Raw genomic sequence first — 24,424 nt, forward strand, 5'->3', positions numbered from 1 at the left:
TTCTTCCTGAACAGCCTCTGGCTACAGTAAAAAAAAAAAAAAAGCTATTCCAAAGCATTACAGACTGGGCACAGCCTAGTTTAGGCCACAGAATGAAAGGGAGAAGAACTCTAAAAAGAGAGAAATCGCTGAGCCTTGACCCAGCTATTGGGCTACTTTACTATTTGTACTATTTCCAGAAAAGATTACCCACATTTTAGCTTTGTTACATTTGTTTTACATGCTACTTTGTAACTCCACTATTCCAAGACACTTCCTTAGTTCTGCTGCCTTCTTCTCCAACTGCTGTATGTTCCAGTGCCATTGTCTTTTATTTGAATGGAGTTTGTTCAGTTGGCAATGCAAACGTTTTAGAATAGCATCATATCTTTTATTCTGCACCTAATAAAACAGAAGAAAATTCACTTCAAAATTCCTTTCAAGTAAACTATTTACAGAAGTGGGTTCAGCTCGCCTAACTCTAAGTGTAGGTTCTGACATTTGACCAAGTCATTCCATGTTTGCTTCATAGCTACTGAAGAGACACAGAGACACATAGGAAGTCATTCATCTGACTTATTTCAGATATCTGCTTTAGGACAATATGAATCGTGCCTCTCTTTCCAACTAAGGGAAAGAAAAGTTCTGCCCCACTAAGAGCTTAAGTGAGGAGTTCGATGTGGGTATATCTGCTCTGTAGATGTCTAAAATTTAATGAAGTAAATCCCACCCAAAGAGTCAGCATCTCACAGTTGTGGCAACACTTTGTACATGGAAGACTTCAGGCTCCAGAGTGAGAGATGAGAAAGGAAGAAATTTTCATTCTTTGAAAAGTGTGTTTGGGTATAAATTAGAATACAAATGAGGTAACCCAGATGGCTGTGGTAACATCTTTACTGTTGCACTGCACTTAAAAAGGTGTGTTTTTCATAGAAAGGCAATACTGTGGCAATGCAGTACGGTATCAATTTTGCCCTCATTGCCGCCTGATGTGGAGAAGAATGGCTGCTGCAGACAACCTTCTGAAGACTTGTATTCTGAAGTCTAAAGCATGAAACATTCATTATAACAAAAATGGAAATAACGGGTATTCACTTAATGAAAATTTGGGCTTACTTACCCTAGTTAGAATGGCATATGAGTGGTAGTGTACAATTATTCGTGTGTCTGCTTATTGTAATGTTATTACACTGTATTTAACATACAAAAGATGGTGTACAGCTGCATCAGAACTACAGCATTGCCAGTGACTTTCTGCAAGTCTCACTGCCTAAATTTCATGTGTAACTAAGTAATGTCCTCATTAATGTTTTATAAGTTACACTGCCTTCGTTTACTGGTGCTGGGTTGTCTTTCTTCACATTGCCTGGCTCTCCACTATAATCCTTCACAACTTTTCCAGGGATGCTGTCAGATTCACTCATCTGAATGAGTGCCTGCAGGATCTGAACATCACTAGGACTGTGTTGTATGACACCGAAACATCTATGATCAATATTATCTGCTTTTTCAAGACATGTGTCTCTAGTATCATTATTGGGAACTGTCTGGCACATCTGCTGAGGCAGGGAGCACTGATATGCTTACCGGATACACGGGAGGGGGAACATTGCTCTTTTTACTGGGTCTTATGTACATATAAGGTAACCATTAGAAAAAAAATGTCCAGGCACTTATGGAATCTCCACCACTGGGCTCCTTCAAGAACAGGACAGACAAGCATCTGTCAAGAATAATATAGCTACACGCTGATATGGGGGAAAGAGGACAGCAGGGGAATAGACAGTCTTTTGAGCTTTCTTTTTCCTGTTATTTTTACATACCCTATTTTGTATTATTTGTGGATGTCTTGAATTATTCTTTATGGCTGAAGCCTTGTCCCTACACAGGTAACCACCCTGATCTATTGCTGACATCCTCGTCTCAGGCTGGGAACAAGCTCTGCTCTTCAAGAGATGGGTGGTGGGGCTGGTGCTCAGCAATGGGAGCAGAACAAGGTCTACAAGCTGCCTTAAAAGTCCATCAGTACCCTGCCTGATGAGAAGCATCCCAGTTATGAATTAATTGTAGGGTTTATTAATCAGCAATGTCAGATCACTGAGTTTTCTTAGAAAAAAAGGAAACAGTCACAAATTTCCTTGCAGAAAGACATTTCATCAATAATTCTTAACTTTCCAAAATTCATCTGCTTTAGAAAGGCATTCTGAATTACATTCCTGCATGATGTGCTTAGTTGGGGAAATCTTTGCGGGAAACTAGAAATAATACTGAGGTGAAGTGAGAGCACCAGGGCTGTGAGAGTCAGTCCATCCTGTCTGAGTGCCAGCATAGCCATTAACGAGGCGTCAACAGGAATTCTGTAGGCATTTAAGTATAGGGCTGTATAGGGGCAGACTTAGATGAATGCTTAAATAAAATCATTGCTCAATCAAGGCTCCAGAAGTCCTACAGCAACAGAAAACTCACTAATCAGACACGATGATTTGCTTGTATCTGGAGGCTCAGAAACCTGAGAGATCACATACTCTTTGCAAATGTATGAATCATAGAATCACAGAATGGTTTGGGTCAGAAGGGACCTTCAAAGATCATCTAGTCCAACCACTCTGCCATGGGCAGAGGTATCTTGCACTAGATCAGGTTGCTCGAAGACCAACCTGGCCTTGAACACTTCTAATGCTGCCAGCTTCTCTGAGAAAACTGTTGAAGGGTCTCACCACTCTCACCATAAAAAAATTCTTCCTTATGTTAAATCTAAACCTACCGTCTTTCAACCATTTAAAACAATTGCCCCTTGTCCTGTCACTATAAGCCCTGGTAAAAAGTCTTTCTCCTTCTTTCTTACAAGCCTCCTTTATCTATTCAAAGGCTGCAATGAGGCCTCCTGGGAGCCTTCTCTTCTCCAGGCTGAACAACCCCAGCTCTCTCAGTCTGTCTTCATAGGAGAGGTGTTCCAGCTTCCTGACCATTTTCATGGCCCTCCTCTGGACTCGCTCCAATAGCTCCATGTCTTTCTTGTGCTGGGGGCCCCAGAGCTGGATGCAGTACCCCAGCAGGGTTTCATGAGAGCAGAGTAGAGGGGGAGAATCACCTTCCTCACCCTGCTGGTCACGCTACTTTTCATGCAGCACAGGATATGGTTGGCTTTCTGGGCTGCAAGCGCACATTTCCAGCTTATGTCCAATTTTTCATCCCCAAGTTCTTCTCTACAGGGCTGCTCTCAAACAACTCATCCCCCACTCTGTACTGATATTGGGGATTGCCCTGACCCAGGTGCAGGACCTTGCACTTGGCCTTGTTGAACTTCATGAGGTTATAAGGAGGCCAGTTACTTTTCGCTCATGCAGCGCTAGAACCTGAGAATCCATGCAATGTGCAAAAGTCCTACGACAAGCGCTGAAGCCTTGAGGCGGGGTCAGTCTGCAGATTAAGACACCTAGCTTTAGGGGTGTATGTGTGACCTACATGTCTACATTCCTGTTTTGATGAATAGAAATCCAACCGATGCATACTATAAAGTCTAGAAAGACCAGATTATGCATCTCACCCTACTGCAAACACCTACATATGGCTAACTGAATTGATCCCTAGAATACCTCAACTGCACTGACCACACCTCCAGTGATTATAACGGGAACCTGTCTGACTCACATGTAGCCACCTGTATTCAAACAACCACATTTATGTGCTGGCAGTCTGTAGCTGAATACCACCACTGCAGCTCAAAGGAACTTCATCCATATGTCTAGTATCTCACTTTATTCCCCTGCTTGGCTTCAGTATTCTTTCTTGAGTTGTGCTGAGGACTGCTGGATATTAATGTCTCTGCTTGTCCATTGTCAGTTTTTACATCAAAAATCAGATTGTTTTCCAGAGAGCTCTTAATAGAAAATGATACCCTAAAAGATTTGATTTTTAATCCTGCTTCCTTCTGAGACAAAAAGATCGTATAATCCAAACAACTGAAGAACAGGTTAAACTTCACTATTTAATTAAATTGATTCTGATAATAGAACATTATTTTTAGGCTGCCTAATTTCACTTTATGTTTAGAGAACTTTCTTAGGATGATGTTGCCTTGATAATAAAATATTTTCTCAGATGCTGAATAGCATAGACTTATTCTAAAGTGGCTGTGTATTGCTTTTCAGTTTAAAAATTCTCTGCTGTTCCCTATCACAGGAAAAACAATTCTTTTTTCCTCCTACATTTTACAATGGGCAATAGAGCTAACCTTAGATCAGTTAATCTTTATATTATCAAGCTTTGCTCATTACATTTTGTGGCATTTATTTGAACTAACAAGATAAATGATGCAAAACTTCCAAACTAAAAACTATCTAGACATACAAAGTATTTCAGTAAAGAACAAAATGTAAAATACAGTTCAATTATTTAAAAAGAGAAGGTTTTAACTATTTATCAGAATTTTATCTTGGCAACTAATCAGGAGCTGCTGTGTTATCCCTAATTTAATATCAGCTCAAATTAAGGAGATTCATGGGAAGTCCATTTTCTGGGCACAACTGATTCTCCTATTGCTGAGTTATCAGGAACCATGAGACAAGTCATGAATAATCAAGTCAGCAGTGAAATTTTAAGTATTTCAAAAGTATTACAGAAATAAAAAACCATGCTTTACTACCATTCAGTGACCTCTTTCTTTTTAGGACGTCATTTCGAAAGTTCACAGCTGAAATAAAAGATGTCCTTAACTTCAATTTTTCTCATGATAGCACTTAAGTTCTGAATTTTAGAAAGACTATTAATTTCAAGAATTTAACATAGCATGGTTACTGTATATATTTGAATACTGTATGGCCAGCAACAGTGTATAAAGTACTTCAAAATTCATTTGCACTATCTACATTCTGTCAGGGACTCACCTCAATTTCTTTTCTAAGCTTAGCATGCATTTTTTTCTCTTCTTCCAGCAAATCTGGTTTTTTATTGATGAACTCTTTCAACGTTGTGATTTCCCTTTTTAAAAGCATAATTTCTTCCTGCAGATGTAAGTCAAGATACGGAAATCCCCTCCTTTAAAAGTTGCATAGTACATCTATGAAACTTATTTAAAATGTCACATTTTTAAAATCTCAATTAATTAATATGAGATAAAGATCTATAATAAACAATTTCACATTAAAATAATTAATAGTAATTAAATAATAATTTAAGAATTGTAATTAAAATAATTTATACCATGGCTTTAGGTACTTAAGAAGATATAGTCTTGATCTGAAATATGCAAACACTACAGCAATACAGGGATTTGAACTCATTTTGGTGAGTTACCTGACAGCAAAGTTAAAAAAATACTGTGCTCTTACATGAAAAATACAACAACATGGCAATGTTCCACAGATTTCTGAAAAGTGTCCATGTAAGTTTCTCCTACAACCCAAAGAAACCCACAACTAGTTTGGCAATAATATAGTTTAATTTACAGCTCTGTAATTTTTTTCATAGCTGAGTTCATTCGGTCACACAGAATGAACCGGACTTTTACAGTAATACACAGATAACAATGCTTGATGATTTTCTTTTACTGCCTACTGAAGTAAAAATTTCTTCAATTAACCTAGCATTATAAATTATCTATATTCCCCACAGTCAGTCCCTCATGCGTCGTAAACATATTAGACAAAATAATCGTTTTAGTTAAACTATGCCAAAATTATTTCACACAAAAGGAAAAGAATCAGAGGAAGTACAGTACCTGCACTTCTTTTATAACAGATCCGTCTGGATTCTGGAGATCATGCATTAACTCCTCTTTCTTTGTCCTTAATTCTTTAACAACAGCTTGCTTTTTGGCAAGCTCTATCATAACTGGCATTTTACTTTCCATCTCCCAAAAGAGATGTTTATGAGCCTTTATTTTTTCCCGATATTCATTATTTCTTGCAAATGTCATCTCAAACTCTTCTTGTACTGTTTCTGCATCATGCCTCAGCTTTAAATTTTCAGAATATAGGGCTCTGACTTGGGCCTCCAGATTTTCACAGTGATATTTTGTCACTTCTATGGCATCATCTTGCAGATATATTTCCCTTTCTGTCTTCTTCATTTCTAGCAGAATAGAAACCATTTCTTTTTCTAGTTCCTGAAACTTTGCCTGTAAAATATTTCAGTGTTCACTTAAGAATATTTTTTTTTAAAGGATACTAGGTATTTAGTTCAACACTGTAATTTATATTTATTTAACAGTCTTCTTTTTCACTTGTTGAATGTGATTTGAATGGAAGATAATTAGGGTTCCATTTCCTAAAATCATCACCTTAGAGGCACAGTGCAGGAATACCATCTTAGACTTCTCCCCTCAGACTGAGTATAAAATATGAAATAAAGTATCCTTGAAATTACTTTAAATTCCTCGTATTTGCAAGATACCTAAGACGTGATAGATCAAACTCAATTCTAATGCTTGTTTAGAGCTGAAATCTGGTTAAGCCCAAATCAGAATAAAAATAACTAATGATGCCAAAAATCACTTACAAACCCACACAAACACATAGATGGGGTTTTGGGGTGACGGAGCTTAACTAGCCTATTCTACTGAAGTTTTCAATCCAGCTTTCATCACAGTAGTATTTGAGAGTAGGATTAATTAGATAAGGAACTACCAGAGAGAGTCCAATGGAGGGGTATGAAGATGATTAGAGGACTGGAGCATCTCTCTTACGAGGAGAGGCTGAGGGAGCTGGGTCTGTTTAGCCTGGAGAAGAGAAGACTGAGGGGGGATCTTATCAACACTTACAAATACCTTAAGGGAGGGTGTCAAGAGGATGCGGCCAGACTCTTCTCAGTGGTGCCCAGTGACAGGACATGGGCACAAACTGAAACATGGGAAGTTCCATCTGAATATGAGGAAAAACTTCCTTACTTTATGGGTGCCAGAGCACTCGAACAGGCTGCCCAGGGAGGTTGTGGTGTCTCCTTCTCTGGAGATATTCAAAGCCCACATGGATGCGACCCTGTGCAACGTGCTTTAGGGGAACCTCCTTTGGCAGAGGGCTGGACTAGATGATCTCCAGAGGTCCCTTCCGACCCCACTCATTCTGTGATTCTGTGTAATCCCAGCTATTTTAACCCCTTAAGGAATATGCATCTAGTCCTAAAAAGGCCTCTACATCTTCTCACTGATGAGAAGAGAACAACTCCAGGAAGTAGTACTTCAACCCATCATAAGAAATCTAAGATAGAAGGGCTGAACTGCTACCTCAGAAATGTTTATCTCTCTCGGTTGACTACCAAGGGAGCCTAGATGACTAATATGGGCTGAACATCTGACTTACAGGTGATGTAAGCTAGCTATGATCAATCCCACCCAAAGTAACAGCCAACAGTAGTGCATTAAGTGAGAGAATTAGCATCGTGATTTATGTCACCTATTATCTTTTCCCTAATGGAAGCATGACAAATGCTATGGAATCTCTTACTCAATGTCTTGAGCAGATTAGACATTATTAGCGATTAAGAAAAAAGTTTCTGCATAACTTTTAATTTGAAAATCTTGGGATACAGTTTTAGCAGGATTTCTATCAGTGCTAGCCACCATTTACTAAGGATAGGAAAGCACAAGATTGTAATGGCAAAGATCTTCGATTTTGGAAAGGAAATCAGTTTTCCATGTCTTCTGTGACATGCACACATGGGAATAGACGTAAAGATGAAAAAGCAGTTCTGCATTCTGACTTCAACTTCATAATTAATTAACTTCTCTGTTCTGCTAACATTAATGTTTGTATGGAATTTCTTGGGGTTTGGACTTTTTTGAAAGAAAAAGGAAAAGGTGTGGAAGAGGAAGAAAATAAGCTAACTTAATTACCAAGGGCTCTGAAGTTCTATGGTTTTTTTTGAAAACTGATACTATTGTTCAAATTGTTTGATGACAAATTAATTATTGCAGCATCATCATACTATATTATGGGATGGTGTATCATTAGGAGAAAGTTTCTTGCAAGGTTTGACCAGTCAACTGACATGCCTAATCAAGAAAAGTTTTCACTGCTCCCTTAGAGAAGTTACCTTTGTGCAAACTTCCAAACCTCAATTATTTCAGTTGTAGGGCCATTCACAGATGTTATAATTGGAACTCTACTATTTCCATTTGCATTCTCCCATGCTCAAAAATGCCTGAACGCTATTGTGTATTCCCTCAGACTTATATTTAAGTCTCTCAATAGAAATGTTATCTGAAAGGTTAAATAATAATTGAAAGCTTAATAAATTCTGTGAGAGGTTAGAACAGAAATGATTACATTGTCTTCACGAAAACTACATGTATCCAGCTGTCCTGGTTTCACTGGGATTTTGTTTCAGTTTGTGGCCAGCCATGGTGATCAAGGCCCTTAGCAGTTAAATCCAGGACAGCTGACCCAGGCTGGCCCCCGGGTGTATTCTATATCATTAACATCAAGTTCACTATAAAATGGAGGGCTTGCGGGGGAGAGGTGGGCTTCTTTTTGTTCTTTTCTCATCTTTCTCTTTCTCCTTCCCCGTGATTGCTATGCCTGGAGCAACTTACAACTTTAGAGCTAAGTATAATTTTGTGTGTTTTGTATTATCATTTATATTATTTCTTTATTTTATTAAATCTGTTTAATTTTAACCCACAAGTCTCCCTCCTTTTCCTAATTCCCTTCCATGGTCAGGGAAGGGATGTTGGGTGAGAGAAAAACTGTTATTGTTTAGCCCTGGGTGTGAGCTAAAAGTAGACACCGGTGTTCTACAAAACATTACTAAATAAAATGAGTATTTAATGCCTGTTTAGGACACCTACTTCAAACACATGGAAAAAAGTATTTTGTATGAAAAAGATGCTAAGAAAAAATGATAGTCTGGTGAAAATCTGCCAAAAAGGATGCTTTTAAAATCCTTTTTTCCCCAATAGTTTCTCAGGAAATCACTATGAAAAATCCAGAGCTCTAACTTTGTATTGAGGTTTTTGTGGGTTTTCTATCTCAGTGTTTTTTGGGGTTTTATATTTTTTTCCAAATAAAAAAAAAAAAAGCTTCTGCTATAACCTGCTCTAATGAAGTCTTAGCTGTGTTGCAGCCTTACCAATAACAATACACATCACACACAGTTTTGGCTAAGCCTAAATGCCACACACAGGAACAGAATAGCTGCCTTACACTTAAGTGCAAATTCCCAGAAAAAATGAAGTACCATCAGCTTCTCTTGTTCATAGGAATACTTCCTCATCTAATGAAAAAATTAATTAAACTACTCCAAACAAGGCTTATTACCTGCAACTGGAAAAGAACTGTTTTGCTTTTTTCTATCTCTGATGCTTGTGAATGCTGCTGCTCTGCAACTTGTTTTACAACTTCAATTAGTGATGGAGAATTTTGCTTGGCCATTTTAGGCAAAAGTGCAGAACTATAAGGACATAAAAAAATAGTGAATTGTTTTATCACCATTCTGTTTAACTGCTAATTGTTAATGAAACAGAACAATATTAAGAGCTTTCCTATGGGACCCCAGATCAATACATTATTTCATTTGGTTCATTTTTTATTAGCAAGAACATGTTACTGATGGGTGGACACTCGATGCAAATGATCGTGAATTAGAACCCTTTCATGCAGTTTTATAAAATAAAGTATTGCAATGTTCTTCTGGCTTCTCCACCGGCTAGAGCTTCAGTTTGTGAATAGTCATAGCTCTTGAAAGCATCTTAAGAGCATCTTAAATGCATGAGAGCATGCTCCCTCATTTAGCCTGAATGTTTACATTATTGCAGTTACCATAGTGCAACTGCCTGCTATACTAATTATTAAACTATCCTTAATACAAGATAAATGATAAGTTGAGAAAGCTGTCACATTGAAAGTCACAAAGTAATATCACTGTAAAGATCCTCCCCAGTGATGAGAAAATATTTAGTACTATTTTTATATCACTATGGAAAGAATAATTAAGAAAATCTGTATTGTTATATAAAGTGACACTGAATTCTCAAGAAAATGCAATGAGTCTGGCACAAAGTGCATCTTCAGCCCCAACATACTAAATGGCACTCAGGTGACCTGTGAACAGTGCCTGAAGGCCGGCAGCCTTGCCTTAGGAAACCACAACTATCATTTCACCTCCAGGGCTGTTGCAGCGGTTGTCCTGGCACCCCTCACTTCTCCCTTCTGTCCCGCTCAAGCATTCTGCATCCCCCCACTCCTAGAAGGCCTGCCCCTGCGGCACACAGTCCCAACCCCTCCAAAGGAACTGAAAAGCCAGCAGAGCCAGGCGCCCCGCCCCGCGGAGGCCGCCCCCTTTCCCTCCCCGCCCCGCCGCACCCTCAGAGGGGCTGCACCGCCTTCCCCCCCCCCCCTTCCCGCCCAAACCGGGGCGCGCGCCGCGCCCCCCACTGCCCAGGGAGCGTCGGCCAAGGGCCGGCCCCACGGCGCGGCGTGCGGGGCTTAGGGAGCGTCCGAGAACTTTAGCGAGGGAAGGCGAGCGGCGGAGCGGGCGTGAGGGGAGCGCGGCCCTTAGCGGCGGCCGAGGGGCCGGGGCAGAGGGGGCTGTCACGGGCAGGAGACGGAGGAGGAAGAACGGAGGGAACAACTCGTCCTGTCAACAATGGGTGGGTGCGTCGCCATGTAGTGCGGCCTGTCTCGCCCCGTGGCTGAGGCAATTTTGCTTCTCTTTGTTTCGCTTTTAAGTCCCCTGAGCATTCATTGTATTAAACTGCATTTTCCGTCAACATTTGTTAGTGTTTTTTATACTCTGCAGAGAACATAAGTTTTGCTGAGCGCTGTTGGCTTACGAGGAAGAAGAAACGTGGCCCAGTTTCTCCTGCTCTACACCACGCGTTGTTCTATAGCCACGGGCTTGTCTCATGCCCTCTCGTATTCCTCTGAACTCCAGGTTAAGGAATTTTAACCCTAAATTCCCTAATTTTTATAATTTAATTGCTCATGTCTGCATATGATCTGTTTATTTCATCCCTTTTTTTAAATCGCAGAAGCTGAGTGTGGTACTTGAGCCAGAGACATAGTATCAATTTGATATTTTCAATATTGTTTTGTATCTTGGATATTTTCTGACCTTTTCCTTATCCTTTCTCAGTATTCTGCACCAAAAATAACCCCAGTAATTATTTTTTCTTCCTTAGTCTTGTTGAAGGAAATAAAATGGTTGCGTTGGTCTCTCTCCATCAAGTTCCCCTGTTAATTTTTAATGATCTATTTCAACTGCATTTGACAGTGGGGTGCAAAGCCTCAGAGATAACTAATTCCTGCAGACCATGAAAATGTCTGTGTGGGGAAGGACAAGATACCCGCATTGGTTCCTTTTGGGAGGGAGAGCCAGGAGGATTCACCTCTCATCCCTCTGCCCAGCGTATGCTGGAAGGAAAAGCACGAGGGGAAATGGTGGGGGACTCCCAAGGTGTGTTCTGGACTGGACAGAAATATAGGTTTTCTGGAGCTGAAGGGAAGAGAGAAACAGGGGACACAGGATGGCAATTCAGAAGAAATCTGATTTTACTAAATCTTCTGTTCATGAAAAAATTACTTTTTTTCTCTTGTCCTTCAGTTATCATATACTTATCTGCCATGACTATGATTTTAGCACAGCTGAAAAAACTTATTTATTATCATTTGATTCTTGGACAAAGCCTGATATAAATCCCTCATTCCCCTACTTGCCTTTTGACCTTTGCGTTGTCCTGTCAAAACATTCAGACTTTTTTACAGAGGTGTGCGAAATTTCTGACTGCTCTGAGGAGAAATTGCCATCCTCGTTTCAGGCCTGTGGCCCTGAAGACTGGCCTCTCATAACCCCTCTATCTGGGTTCTTCTGAATACTTTTTCTTGACTGACTGCCACATTCTTCACTGGAACATGCAGTTACAGCTCAGAAAAGGAAACTTTTTCAGTCTGCACAAGTTTTCTTTTAACTTCTTTGTGTTCTTGTTCTGTTTCGCTATGCCATATGTTTCTGAATGTGTTTGAGATTGTGCAAAGCTCATGCATTAGCACATATGATTACAGCAGTGAGTTACATGGCAGGGTTAATGCTGCTTCCGGGTTTAGTGCTACCCAGGCACTTAATCACATTGGCGTCTTTCAGTACAGTTTGTTATTTCCTGTGGATACTGACAGCAAGAAAACAGAGTCTCATCATAAAGAAGAAATACAGGTTCCCACTCCAATCTTACGTAGAATCGGAATTTCCATCTTGTACAAAATAGCCGCAAGGCTGACAGTGAGAAGTGAGATATATAAAGCTGGTAATGTGTGTTTGTATCAGATGATACCTTTCAAGAGTTTAAAAGGATTGTCTACCTGTGTAAGTAAATTCCTGTGTTTTAAACTTTGAGCTTGTTTATGAAAACTGCATGTACTTCAATATTTTCATTGTAAGTGCTGATCTCTGTTTCTTCAACCTTGCCTAAATACACCCAAGTTAAGAGAGGCAGAACCCAGTTTAAGAGCGTTTTTATGTATTTCCTTTTTTTCCCTCCATTTTTTTTTGTCTTTGCTGTTGCTGAACTTTTATTACAAATATGCTCTTATCCCTGTTCATTTGGGCTGCTTTAATGACCTGTTTTCTTCCTCTGAACTTTTCTCTCCGGCAGATGTTAAATATTTCTTGCCTTTTTAATTTTCCCAGAACGATGTCTATTCTCTGATTTTCTGTAAGCAGATAAGGTGATCAGTAAGATTCAAAGGTGCAGGAAATTGCAAGCAATCTTGTCTTGACCAACAGTGAGCTTTTAGAATTAGATTTCTGAGGCTTTTTAAAGTTGCTTTTTGGATCTTTTTTTTCTACGCTGAGCTGTCTCTTCTCTGCAGCCTGGTTTTATTTCCTTCATTCTTTCTTTTCTGTATTCACTTTGCCTTTCTCCTTTTCACTCTTGTTACCTTCCTCACCTCTTATCTCTTCTTGCTATCTATCATTTTCTTTGATTTTCTTTTTCTTGATGTCAGTGCAAGAGAATCTAAATGTTTGTAATGACAGAGTTTCAGAGAGTGAGTGAAACAGCTAATGGGTGGCCTTAGCTTCAATTTTGTGCAAGTATTTGTCTTGCCTTATGTACTGAACTGAGCAACTCCTTGATAAATACACTTAATCTTTTCTGATACAGTTACACTCAGTGAGACTTTCCATAGAACACTGGGACTGTAGAGCATGTTACTTAAAACCTGAATAACAATGAATGCATTTCTCATAAGCTAAAACTTTGCTGTGCTTGGCAAACCTGTATTTTGAGAAGGGCCTTGTTGGGGGACTTAGAAAGCAGTCAAAAAATTTTATTATGACTGTAAGCAAATTTATTTCTGACACCACTGACCTCAGTAGGACTCTGTGATGCAAAACTGGAAGGGTACAAGGGTGAATCAGCCCCATTGTTGTTTCTTTGTGTACATCCCAATAATTGTCGCTGTGGACTTTCTGCAATGCACACACAACATAATAACGATGTGGGCAATTACCTCTCCCACCGCGAACGCTTTCCTTCCACTCGTTCTTTGGTGGGATTTTTCTGGGGATGTATGAGGACAGCAATGAACTTTACTTACCTTCCACTATTGACATATCTGAAGTGGAGCAATAATCTGTTTTTCCACTACACCCCTCTGTTGTACTGTCTTTGAGGGGACTATTAGCTATACCTAGATTGGGATCATGTCATGCTCTTACAGGCCTCCCACAGAGAGTGTCAGGGTAGGGAAGGAAATAGGCTGATTTCCCAAGTCATGGTGTTTGACATGAGTTTGTTTCAACGCTATTTTCTTAGCAAGCTTTCTCTAAAATCTATTTTCAGCTGTGTGTAAATAATGTTCTGAACAAAGTCAAGAGTCATAAATTCCTTGGCAGATGCTTTTATCTGCTGTCACATTTTGATACTTTCAGTTCACCTGTTTTGATAGTCACTAATTAATCTTTGTAAGTGTTCAAATTGTAGAAAGGAAAACATCATTTTTAGTCATGATTATTTTTCTTCCAGTCTGAAGGAAAAAACAATGAAGAAAATACAGAATGTTTTCTGTAAAACCTACTCTGAGTAAACAATCCATTAAAAACAGAAAGGTCTTTGACCTCTCAGTTGACTGTAGAAACTCTGGGAATCCATTGTCAACCATAAAAATCCAAGAAGGACACAAAGTCCACCATAGTGGTAGGCCTTAAGTACATACAGAAGCAGTATTTTTGCAGGATAATGAAGTACTGTGAAGCCAGAACATGCATGTAGTTATAGCAAAATGAGGACTTGGGGCAGGAAAATAGTGCCAGCATTATCTGACACGGTTAGTTCTGGTAGCAGAGCATTGATTTCAAACACTTAAAAGATTCTCAAGTCCTTTATTCCTGCAAAGATATTAATTTTCCTGCAAATGAATTAATATGCATGCACAATTTGTTACTGCGCAAAAAAACGGGGGTGTTAAGGAATACTCTAAATGATTATGGCGTCTTACAACTGGTGATAAAGCTGCCTGTGTTCCTTCTAGATCAAGTATGGTGCTTAGTCATGAAATCTGAATAGCTGTCTGTTTAAGGTTCCCAAAGCAAAGGGATCTAGTCTTTTGTCCCAGACCTCTGGAGTCTTGCACTGGAAAATGAAAAATTATCAGAGACAGAGAAAGGAAAATAAGACACTTCTGAGAGGATATGTAAAATAGGCTTTCATAGCAACAGAGAGCAGAAGAGATGGGTGGATAAGCTTCCACAGGTAGGCAGCCTAGCTGGGCTTGGATCAACAAAGAAAAGGGAAAAAAACCCACCAAAACTGGAATTACACCATGGGCCGCAAGCCAAGCTGTGAACTACAGGATGATTTTGGATAAGCTTAACCTGTTTTGATTTCAGAGCAAAGAGTGCAGCTAGCATAGTGGAAAAGCTGAGGCAGGAAGCTGTGCACAGTATTATGTGATTTTCATTTATTTCTGTGTACTTCCTCTGTTACTAGGTAAGTTTCAGTAACCTGTGCTGAGTTCCTGTGCGTGTTGAAACGAACTATACCAATCATGTGCCCCTCCACAAAGAAGTCAAAAGTTAGTAAGTCAATACTTTTGGTAATGCAAAAGGGAGAAGTGCAAAAAGTCTTGTGAAGGCCTGTGGGAAAGATGTCATTGCACTCACAGCCCAGCACCCCAGCTGCCAGGAGGGGTAGAAGACATGAGCTCCACCTCAGCAACGAGTGGGTAAAATGCCTCCAAAAAAATTGGTATAGAAATTCTTCCAGTCCCAGCAAGCTGAGGGACCCCTGTATTTGGTTCACCTCATGGGAGCTGGAGGAGGACCCAACAGTCAGGGGTCAAGAAGATCTGTTAGGCAAACGTGGGTTAATTGAATCAATGAATCTAATGTTATGTACTAACCTTTTATCCTCCCTGACCTGGGAAAAACCTGAGGTAGGCGGGGTGGTAGGGAAATACCTAAATACTTAAATAAATAAATAATAATTCCCATTTCATGTGGGTCGGGGCAATCCCAAGCACAAATACAGGCTGGGCAGTGAATGGATTGAGAGCAGGCCTGAGGAGAAGGACTTGAGGGTGATGGTTGACGAGAAGCTCAACATGAGCTGGCAACGTGCACTTGCAGCCCAGAAGGCCAAGAGTATCCTGGGCTGCATCAAAAGCAGCGTGGCCAGCAGGTTGAGGGAGGTGATTCTGCCCCTCTACTCTGCTCTTGTGAGACCCCACCTGGAGTACTGCATCCAGTTCTGGGGCCCCCAACATAAGAAGGACATGGAGCTGTTGGAACTAGTCCAGAGAAGGGCCATGAAGATGATCAGAGGGCTGGAGCACCTCTCCTATGAAGACAGGCTGAGAGAGTTGGGGTTGTTCAGCCTGGAGAAGAAAAAGCTCCAGGGAGACCTTCTAGCAGCCTTCCAGTACCTGAAGGAGGTCTACAGGAAAGCGGGAGAGGGGCTTTTTACAAGGGCCTGTAGTGATAGGACGAGGGGGAATGGTTTTAAACTGAAAAAGGGTAGATTGAGATTAGATATTAGGAAGAAATTCTTGACTGTGAGGGTGGTGAGACACTGGAACAGGTTGCCCAGATAGGTTGTGGATGCCCCCTCCCTGGCAGCATTTAAGGCCAGGTTGGATGGGTCTAGTGGAAGGTGTTCCTGCCCATGGCAGGGGGGTTGGAACTAAATGATATTTAAGGTCCCTTCCAACCCAAACCATTCTATGATTCTATGATTTCCGCTACTTTTGCTGCAATTTCTTTTGGTGCAGTGAAGAAATCCTAAGACAGTAATTACTGCTATGCCTTCTCTACACAGTATCACTGAATGCAGTACCTTAATAACATAATTCTGTGTTTGGACTAATGATGCTGTCTTGCCCTTTTTTTTGTTTTTCATGTTTTGTTACTGACTACTTGACAGTTGTAGGAATCTTTAAATATCCTGGAATATGATGGAAGCAGTACTGATAGATCTGTTCAGCCTACCAGCCAACTTGCAGAATAACATCCAAGGAGTACTATGTAACATGCTGGAAACTATTGAGAAATGCTCTTCCATCCCTGCTCCATTTGTTTATGTCATGTGTTGCCAGAGGCAGGGGGATGAAAGGAACGGTGAACAAGAGTCCTTGCTTCCAGCTCTGAGAGATTTTCAGAGTCTGAAGAAAAGACTGGAGGTGGTACATGCTCAGACTACAGCTGCTGCTTTGTACACCATCAAACAAAGACTGGATGAAAAAGACCTAAGCATCATTAAAGTTATTCTCCCTACCTTAAGAAAAGACTTAATGAAAGTATATATAGACCATCTCTTTACAGCAGTCTACCAGTTTGAATTTGAGGATTTACAGGTGGCACCTGATTGTAAAAGCCTGCAGATAGCTGAACCTCGGAGTGAAGAGCAAAAGCTTCCCACACAGGACGTGGCACTCATCCAAAGTGAGATTCAGAGGTACTTGGAAAGCCTGCCGAGCCTGAAAGGGGAGCTCACCATCCTCAGATCTTCCCTGATCCCAGGTAAAGAGAATCCCAGCTAATAGATTTTACACAGACTGTTCCCAAGCATACTTCTTCAAGGGAATTACAAAATGGGTAAGATTTGGAAATGTCTTCAGGCAGCAAATACGCTATTACAACATCATACAGAGTTATCATGTAAGAGGGGGAAGTGTCAATAGAGATACAGCAAAAGACTGGCAGTCTGTTCCAGGCCTGCGGCATGATCAGAGGAAAGAGAGGCCCCGGCTTAGTGAGGGCATTACTTCAGGCAGTGAAATCTGCTCCCCTCTGTGTGGGAATTACGCACTTGAGAGTTACCATCATCTTCTGGAAAGGCAGGACGGGAGTTTCTCCTGGTCTGCAGCCTCACGCATGCCTGGTTAATCAGATGGACGTCTCAGTGTCCTGGCCATGGCATGACCCAGTTTACTGCAGCATGTCTCTCAAGCGGTGTGGTTATAGGGTATTACAATTCAGAGGATTCAGAGGAGAGCTGATAGGTTTGCTGCGGCAAAAATTTGGAACTGTCTTTCCCTAAAAATATGTCTGAAATGATCCAGAGCCTGAAAGGAACACGAGTTACTTAAACCCATCTTTGCCTTCATTGTGCTTCAAGTTTTTGACTGTGACTTTGAAGGGGCCACACTACATAAAAGAGATTTTGAATCTTAACTCTGATTATGTTACTAAGCTTGTCAACTGTTAAGACAGTAAAAATACCAGTAGTGAGAGTATCTTCCTCTGTTCAATTTTGCCACACAGAATCCCACCCCCCACCACCTCCCAAAACAGTGATTGCATTTGGTGCATGAAGACACAGTAAAAGGATACACACAGTAAACATAGAGGATTTTTTAGTAATGCTAAAAATTCTCAGTGCTTTCAGTGTACTTTAGAAAGATGTTTGAGATTCTGTGAAGTCTTAAGGACTAGTACTTCATTTGCCAAAAAAGCTTGGGAGATGCCACCTTAGTACGTTGCTTTAAAAATCTACTCTCATTTTCCTCAGTGAGTTACCTCTTTTCTGGGGTTTGCACTACAACTTTGCAAAAATTCAGGCTAAATCTGCTAGGACTCTTTCTTGCTCAAACTCCTCTACCTTGACCTCAGAGGATTATGATTATGAGCAAGAGGAAACTTAGAATCCTTAAATTTAAGTGTCGCAATTAAATACGAGGTAAAGCAATACTCAACTTGATAGGCTGATTCTAGGTTTCTTCAGTATAAAACAATGTAATATTTGGACTGGTCTTGTGTTGAAAGCAATTGTTTGGTGTCTTTTTTGTTTTGCCAGATGATATCTTCCTACATGGCTTCACCACAAGGACAGGTGGGATCTCCTACATACCAAATCTAAGCTCCTGCAATCTCTTCAGTAGTTCCAAGCGGAGGGACCCACAAGTTGTTGTTAAAGAAAATCTCCGCCGGCTAGCTAATGCTGCAGGATTTAACCCAGAGACCTTTCACAGAGTCAAGGTATCTTATCAAACAATGGATTTATGTAAACGGATCAGATCTTCCTTCATGTATCACTGGCTAAAACTGTAGGCAGTATTCTTACCTTTCTCAGCAAGAACTTGTGAGAAGCAGGGCAATTACAACATTTATGCTGGCAGTTTATGTGTGGGAATAGCCATCCAAATTATCAGCTATTTGGCACTATATGGGGAAGCAGCACTGTTTCTTCCAAGAATATTCTAACATTTAACTTAGCACAGAGTAGAATAATCAGATAAATGATCGGAGCAGTTTCTCTTAAAAGAAAAATACACCACCACTTCTATGGTGGCTTTCTACTGATACATCTGCATGGCATTTGAATAAGGGAGTGCCTGATTTCCATGCATGAGCAGTAGGTGCAGAAGAGTGTTCTGTGCCAAAGAAAAATCCTTGCGTTAGTCAGTGCTGGGGTTTTTGCTGCCATATCACTATCCATGTTGTGGTTTTGTCTTGACAGATTGATCACGCTAATGCTGTGTGTATTATGGGAAAGACAGAACCTGACAGCTATGATGGAATAGTTACGAATCAGAAAGGTGTTACGATAGCAGCTCCAGGGGCCGACTGCATACCTGTGCTGTTTGCTGATCCTGTCAGAAAAGCCTGTGGTGCTGCTCATTCTGGTAGGAATTTTAAGTCGTGGAGATAGAAATAACTAGGAGACCCCTGGAAAGGGAGTTTTGGACTAAAGATTATAAATTAGCAACCAAAGGAACACTGAGTGAAAATGAATAAATGCAAGATCACATAAAAATATAAACCCTGACCTGTTAAGTTTGTACCCTGACAAAACAAGCTTAGTCTTGAGAATAGTTTGTTTCCCAAGCTATGTTTTTTTTTTAATTTTATTTTATAACTGTAATAATTATTATTTATGTATTTTTACATTTATCTTTATGTTCTGGTAGCCAAAACCCAGTAACTTTTTTGTGCCTTGTCTATCATTGTATGTAAAAACTGTCTATAAAGCCAATGCCTCCACAATCATTTTGGATCAGAATATTTGTCTGACCCGAACCAAATGAGAATAAAACTGAAGCAGGGATGGTTAGAACAACCTGGGGTTATGGTTGACTTCAGAAGATGTTCCAACTGTTAGGCTAGAATACGTATCCTGTGGTGAGATTTTCCTGCTGGGGCTGTTTCATTTTATAAAAGAGTCTGTATTTATGAGATCAAGGAGAATGCACAGCTGACAGTTTCTCCTCAGCTTTGATGCTAGTACACCCTTTGATATGGTAGGAAGCTTCACCTCTATCTAGAACTTGTGAATATCACCTAATTCATACAATTCTTCATACATTGAATAAATTAGCCAAAATAAATTCAACTTTGTGAGTGATCATAAGATGATCAAAACTTTGATTTTCCTTCAATAAAGTTGTTGTGCCCCCTTTCCCCTCAGCCCCACGCCTAGCAAGCTTAGGTTAGAGAAAGTGAGAGGAATGAGAATTGTGGCATGTCTGTCTGAGAGGAGAGGGAAATGTTGTGGCTTTTAACGGGGAGAAGGGATGGAGAGAATTTTATCCACTCTTGAAAGTTTTAAGAGTTTTACATTCTAAGTGTTCAAACCTAATTATTGTAAAATATTTAAATCTGCAGTTGCTCCTTTCTCTGCTGTCTCTTCATTTATCTAGTCCCTGACACACCACACTGTTCCCCCAACTCACACCACTGCCTTCCCCAAACATACCTCCCAGCTCTAGCCTGAACTCCTACCTTCCATCTCCAAAGTTTTGACCTTCATTCCCACATCACAGTCCTTGCCAGCCTTCCAATTATCTTTGCCTAAATCCTTTCCTTCCTGTCCAACCCCACCTCAGTTCATGTTTAACTTGAACACATGCTGCTGTGTATACAAATGAAGACAATTAGGTATAAGGTCACCTCTGTGTTTGGATGTAGAAAAGCAGAGGAAATGTTATTAGCATATCCTATCCTTTGTTATGACGCACTCCCTGTGCAATGCAAAGACTTCCTGGGATTCAAACTGAGATGCAAGAACTCAAAGCTGGACTTTCTGCTATCTATTCCAAACAATGCCAAAGTGCAAAGCTTGGCTTTCTTTTATCTGTACCAAACAATGTCTCTAGCTTGGGCCTCTTTTTTTTTCCCTAAAATAACACTAAAAACATTTTCACCATGTTGTAAAAATACACTTCTGACTGTAACGTATTTCTGTTGTCGTATTCCCATTTAAATATTTCAAGGACAGAGGAGCTGTAAGGTATGCTTTAGTTGCCCAAACCAGGACAGTGGGAAAAAGGAATTCTGGAATCCTAATCTAAACTCTTCTTTCTAGTTTCCATTTTCACAAAATGATGGTATCAGCAAACTGACAGTTGTTAATGTGTTGTGTTGGGGTTTTTTTAAGAACAATTATTTATTCTTAGATATAATATTTTATTTTTAGGTATAAATATAGTTATTCATTTGTACCGTCAATAATAGCATATATTTTAGCTACTATAAAATTAAAGACACAATTTATACAATTTTTTTTTCAACGTCTCATTTCTCACAGGATGGAAAGGCACATTGTTAGGCATTTCTATGGCCACAGTAAATGCTATGGTATCTGAATATGGCTGTAATGTGAAAGATATCCTTGTGGTTCTGGGCCCATCTGTAGGACCTTGCTGCTATAAACTTCCTCACGAATCAGCTAAAGAATTTCACAGAATTGATCCAACGTGTGTGAGACTATTTGACTCTGAAAGTCCTTATATTGATATTAGAAGAGCAACACGGTAAGCCTACTGAGTGAATTTCCATGACATACATACACTTTTCTTGTGATGAGTAGACTAGAGATGAAGGTGAAAGAACAAAAGACTAATTCCACATTAGTTACCAACAATTATATTGATACCGTATTATCCAGCAGTATTATGGTGAGGGTCCTCACCATCTTAAAGTACTCATTAGTACTTCGCAGATCAACAAATGATAACTTTGAATGAATGGTATCTGCTCACTTTTGCTGGGTTTCAACTATTATTTTACTGTTACACTGTTAGTTTATGGATTATAGACAAACCTTCAAATTAAATGTGGTTTTACTGGTTGCAGAAAAGCAATTCTTTTAGTCTAATACTGGAAGAAAGAACAAAAGAAAAGCAAATGAAAGTCTCAATCACAATATGAGCACAGCTTGTTCAATTGGTATTTGAGGTGCTGTCTGAATGGTAGTGTCTTAAGTAACGTGAAGATACACAATAAATACTGTTTTCTGTTTCTTTCTTTAAGGATTCTTCTTGAGAGTGGTGGGATTCTTCCTGAGAACATCCAAGATGATTCTGTCACAGACCAGAACCAAAATATCACTTTCTGTACTGCATGCCACCCTGATAAATTTTACTCTCACTTTCGTGATGGCACTAACTTCGGGACACAGATTGGCTTCATATCAATCAAAGACTGAGATAGTATCTCTTTTGAATAGTATTTAGACAATAAATCTGATGAGTTGTCTGGCATCCCGCTCTCCTTGTAGAAGTGCCTTCTTCTTCTTTTCACAGACTTGCAATATGGAATTCATGAGTCTTTTGATTCTCCTGCTTCTTCCCTTCCCTGCCATTCTGAGGCAGGAAAAATGTCTAGGGTTTGGGGCCAATAATTCTTCTGTGAGACAAGCTGCAAAGGAAACAAGGACAATCCACACCAGTGACCAAGCCCTTCTGCAAGACCAGATGCAAACTCCAATTTTTTGGAGCGTTCTTGACCAAGTATTTCCCAGAAACCTCACTGGCTTAAGGTGGTAAAAGCACGAAAAAGTTTTCATTAGCTTCTGCGTGAGACTTCTGAATGAAATATGACATTATTGATAAAGGAAGGGAAGCCTGTATTGCACATTAACTGTTTGAGAAGGTGCAACTTTGGTAGTTTCAGCTGAAGGTTAGCCTTATGGAATTATGTGCCTGGGATTGTTTTTGTTCTTTGGATTAGTTTAAAGAAGAGCTCCAAAACACTTAAAGAACTTCTCGTATGGAAAATAACTTGAAAGTGAGAAGCAAGCAAGCAAGCTCCTTTGGGGCAGACATTGAAAATATATGAACCCTCACCATTCTGTATTTTTTGACTGTAGAAAAAGTAGGACTAAGACTCTTAATATGATATGACATGTATGTTATGTTTCCTTAGGATTTTTTTCTTTAAACTGGTGGTGCTCTGCTAATGTTCATTGAGATGATCTCAACAGTGCCAAGCTATTAAATAAATATCTAAAAAGGGGAGTGCATTTAGCCTCAGTTAATTTTACTGACTAATAGTTGACTTATCTGTCTCACTAAGCAAATTCTAAGCGTGCACTGTTTTCTTTTGGCCATAAAAAATTTTCCTCTAGACGTTACAATAGACTTGATCGTTCCTGACACGTAGACAGTGAGAGATTCCTAACAGTAAAACTCTGCTGACTGTAGCTCGCAGGGTTGCCAAGCACAAGCCTTGGGACAACTGTCTGCGTGACGTATTTTGGATTTTGAATTCAACGGTCTTTACCGGTTCTAGACTTCTCTGCCCACCAGAGGTCAGTGCTCGCTCACGCTGCACTTCCATCCCTGGCTGCACTGTACACGCAAGTTTTCAGACCACGCATTTTGCAGAGCACTGTATAGCATACGCTGCTACTTTTGCCTATATAATCATCTGCCAAGTTATTCTGGTATCTGTGCTTTATCTAGTTTTCATTTGGTTGGGCTGTGATTCAGAGCTGACCAAATTAGAATTTTCCTCATCCTCTGGGAGAACAGACTTTGTAAAAAACTTTCTTTTACCTGTGAATGGTATTTCTCAGAGAAGAACCTGGTTCTGAGTATGTTACCCTCTGACTGTAACCATCTACCAAAAAAATACTTCTTCCAACTCTTCTACTTCTTCAGAAATATTACTCATCTTCGGCTGTAGCATTGTGGTCCTTGACAATAAAAATTGTTGCATTTTCAGTTACCTTTTAAAAACCTCACCGTTGCTTTCATCATTCTCAGTTTCTTTTGTAACTTCACTGTGGTGATGTTCACAGCTGCATTCAAACTGGAGGTTCACGTTCCAATAGGGACAACACTCACACCCTTCAACTTAATGCTGCTAAGCATGTTATTGCACACTAGCTGATGGTGTGTATGGTATGTATATGTTATTGGTATGTATATGTATTTGACTTATTCCAAGTATAGGGTAATATATTTATATGGACACTGACAGGCTTGTCTTGCTGCACTAGGTAAAAAGAACCAAGAACCTACGTTCACCTTTTAGTTCTGTCCCTTTGCCCTGGTATCTAAGTGTGAAGCACTTTATGGGCACTGATTGATGTAGCAGTGGAGCGAGTAAGGTGTCTTTCCTTCTGCTTCTGCTCTGGGGGCAGTAGCACCATGTAGTCTTCATTCCCTGCATCTGAAGCTCAGCCAAATCTGGTCTGTCAGTGCCCTTCGCTTAACCCTCTTTCCTTGGGGATTAAGTGCATGCCATCAAGAACAGCCAAGTTACTCGGTTTTGCAAGGTACTGCTTGACAGCTGAAGTATCATAGATGCCCATGTGCCTGCTTTTAGCCCATCTCACCTCAAAGATGGTTTTAAACTAATGCGTTTCACTTTGCAGTAAGTAGAAAGACCTTGCAGCCATGCTACTTACCACGGTTCAAATGTTCAACAGTATATTAAATCGCAGTAACATGATACTGATAGTAAGCCCTGGCTTGTTCATACCTGCTCAAGGATGACAGCAGAGTGTTTCTGTTTAGAAAAATAACCATTTGCAGGTCATGGTAGGACTGTGCAAGCTGGAGGGCATGTCAGAATGAGCAGAAACACCAAAGGCTTTACCTTTTAGAAGACAAATCTTTACCACAATCGTTGTTCATTATTTCTTTTACACTGAATTACCTAGACTGTAAACCTGTCAAGACAGGAAGCAGCCTTTTGTACATGGATTACTGAGGTGAACTGCACAACCAATAAGAAAATAATAGTAATATTCAGTCCCCAAACCGGCTAGGCTCTATATCATACAGAGTTT

At 40.0% G+C, this 24,424-nt stretch overlaps 2 protein-coding genes across 3 annotated transcripts; one reads left to right on the forward strand and one right to left on the reverse strand.

The window, feature by feature from the left end:
- Positions 1–216: 216 nt before the first annotated feature.
- Positions 217–9,347, reverse strand: CCDC122 (coiled-coil domain containing 122). Its single transcript, XM_068395632.1, has 4 exons — positions 9,234–9,347; positions 5,699–6,097; positions 4,866–4,982; positions 217–381 (listed from the first exon to the last, which is right to left on the reverse strand). The coding sequence occupies exons 1-4, from the start codon at positions 9,345–9,347 to the stop codon at positions 217–219; spliced, it is 795 nt and encodes a 264-aa protein (XP_068251733.1).
- Positions 9,348–10,445: 1,098 nt separating this feature from the next.
- Positions 10,446–23,318, forward strand: LACC1 (laccase domain containing 1). 2 transcript variants are annotated; one of them, XM_068425063.1, is made up of 6 exons: positions 10,446–10,564; positions 16,331–16,926; positions 18,203–18,384; positions 18,866–19,031; positions 20,933–21,158; positions 21,658–23,318. In XM_068425063.1, exons 2-6 carry the CDS (start codon positions 16,359–16,361, stop codon positions 21,830–21,832), a joined length of 1,317 nt encoding a protein of 438 aa, XP_068281164.1. In that variant the 5' UTR covers positions 10,446–10,564; positions 16,331–16,358; the 3' UTR covers positions 21,833–23,318. The 2 variants fall into 2 exon arrangements, with proteins under 2 accessions (XP_068281164.1, XP_068281163.1); XM_068425062.1 differs by lacking the exon at positions 10,446–10,564 and adding an exon at positions 12,108–12,273.
- The last annotated feature ends 1,106 nt before the right edge of the window (positions 23,319–24,424 follow it).

Source organism: Nyctibius grandis, chromosome 2 (genome assembly GCF_013368605.1).
Source record: "Nyctibius grandis isolate bNycGra1 chromosome 2, bNycGra1.pri, whole genome shotgun sequence".
Taxonomy (NCBI): Eukaryota; Metazoa; Chordata; class Aves; order Nyctibiiformes; family Nyctibiidae; genus Nyctibius; species Nyctibius grandis.

Coding starts and splice junctions, on each gene's coding strand:
- CCDC122 (XM_068395632.1), bottom strand. CDS start 9,347: ATGGCCAAGCAAAATTCTCCATCACTAATTGAAGTTGTAAAACAAGTT. Junction 4,983..5,698: donor CTGTTATAAAAGAAGTGCAG/GTACTGTACTTC, acceptor TTACATCTGCAG/GAAGAAATTATGCTTTTAAA. Junction 382..4,865: donor AGCTTAGAAAAGAAATTGAG/GTGAGTCCCTGA, acceptor CTGTTTTATTAG/GTGCAGAATAAAAGATATGA.
- LACC1 (XM_068425063.1), top strand. CDS start 16,359: ATGATGGAAGCAGTACTGATAGATCTGTTCAGCCTACCAGCCAACTTG. Junction 18,385..18,865: donor AGACCTTTCACAGAGTCAAG/GTATCTTATCAA, acceptor TTGTCTTGACAG/ATTGATCACGCTAATGCTGT. Junction 21,159..21,657: donor GATATTAGAAGAGCAACACG/GTAAGCCTACTG, acceptor TCTTTCTTTAAG/GATTCTTCTTGAGAGTGGTG.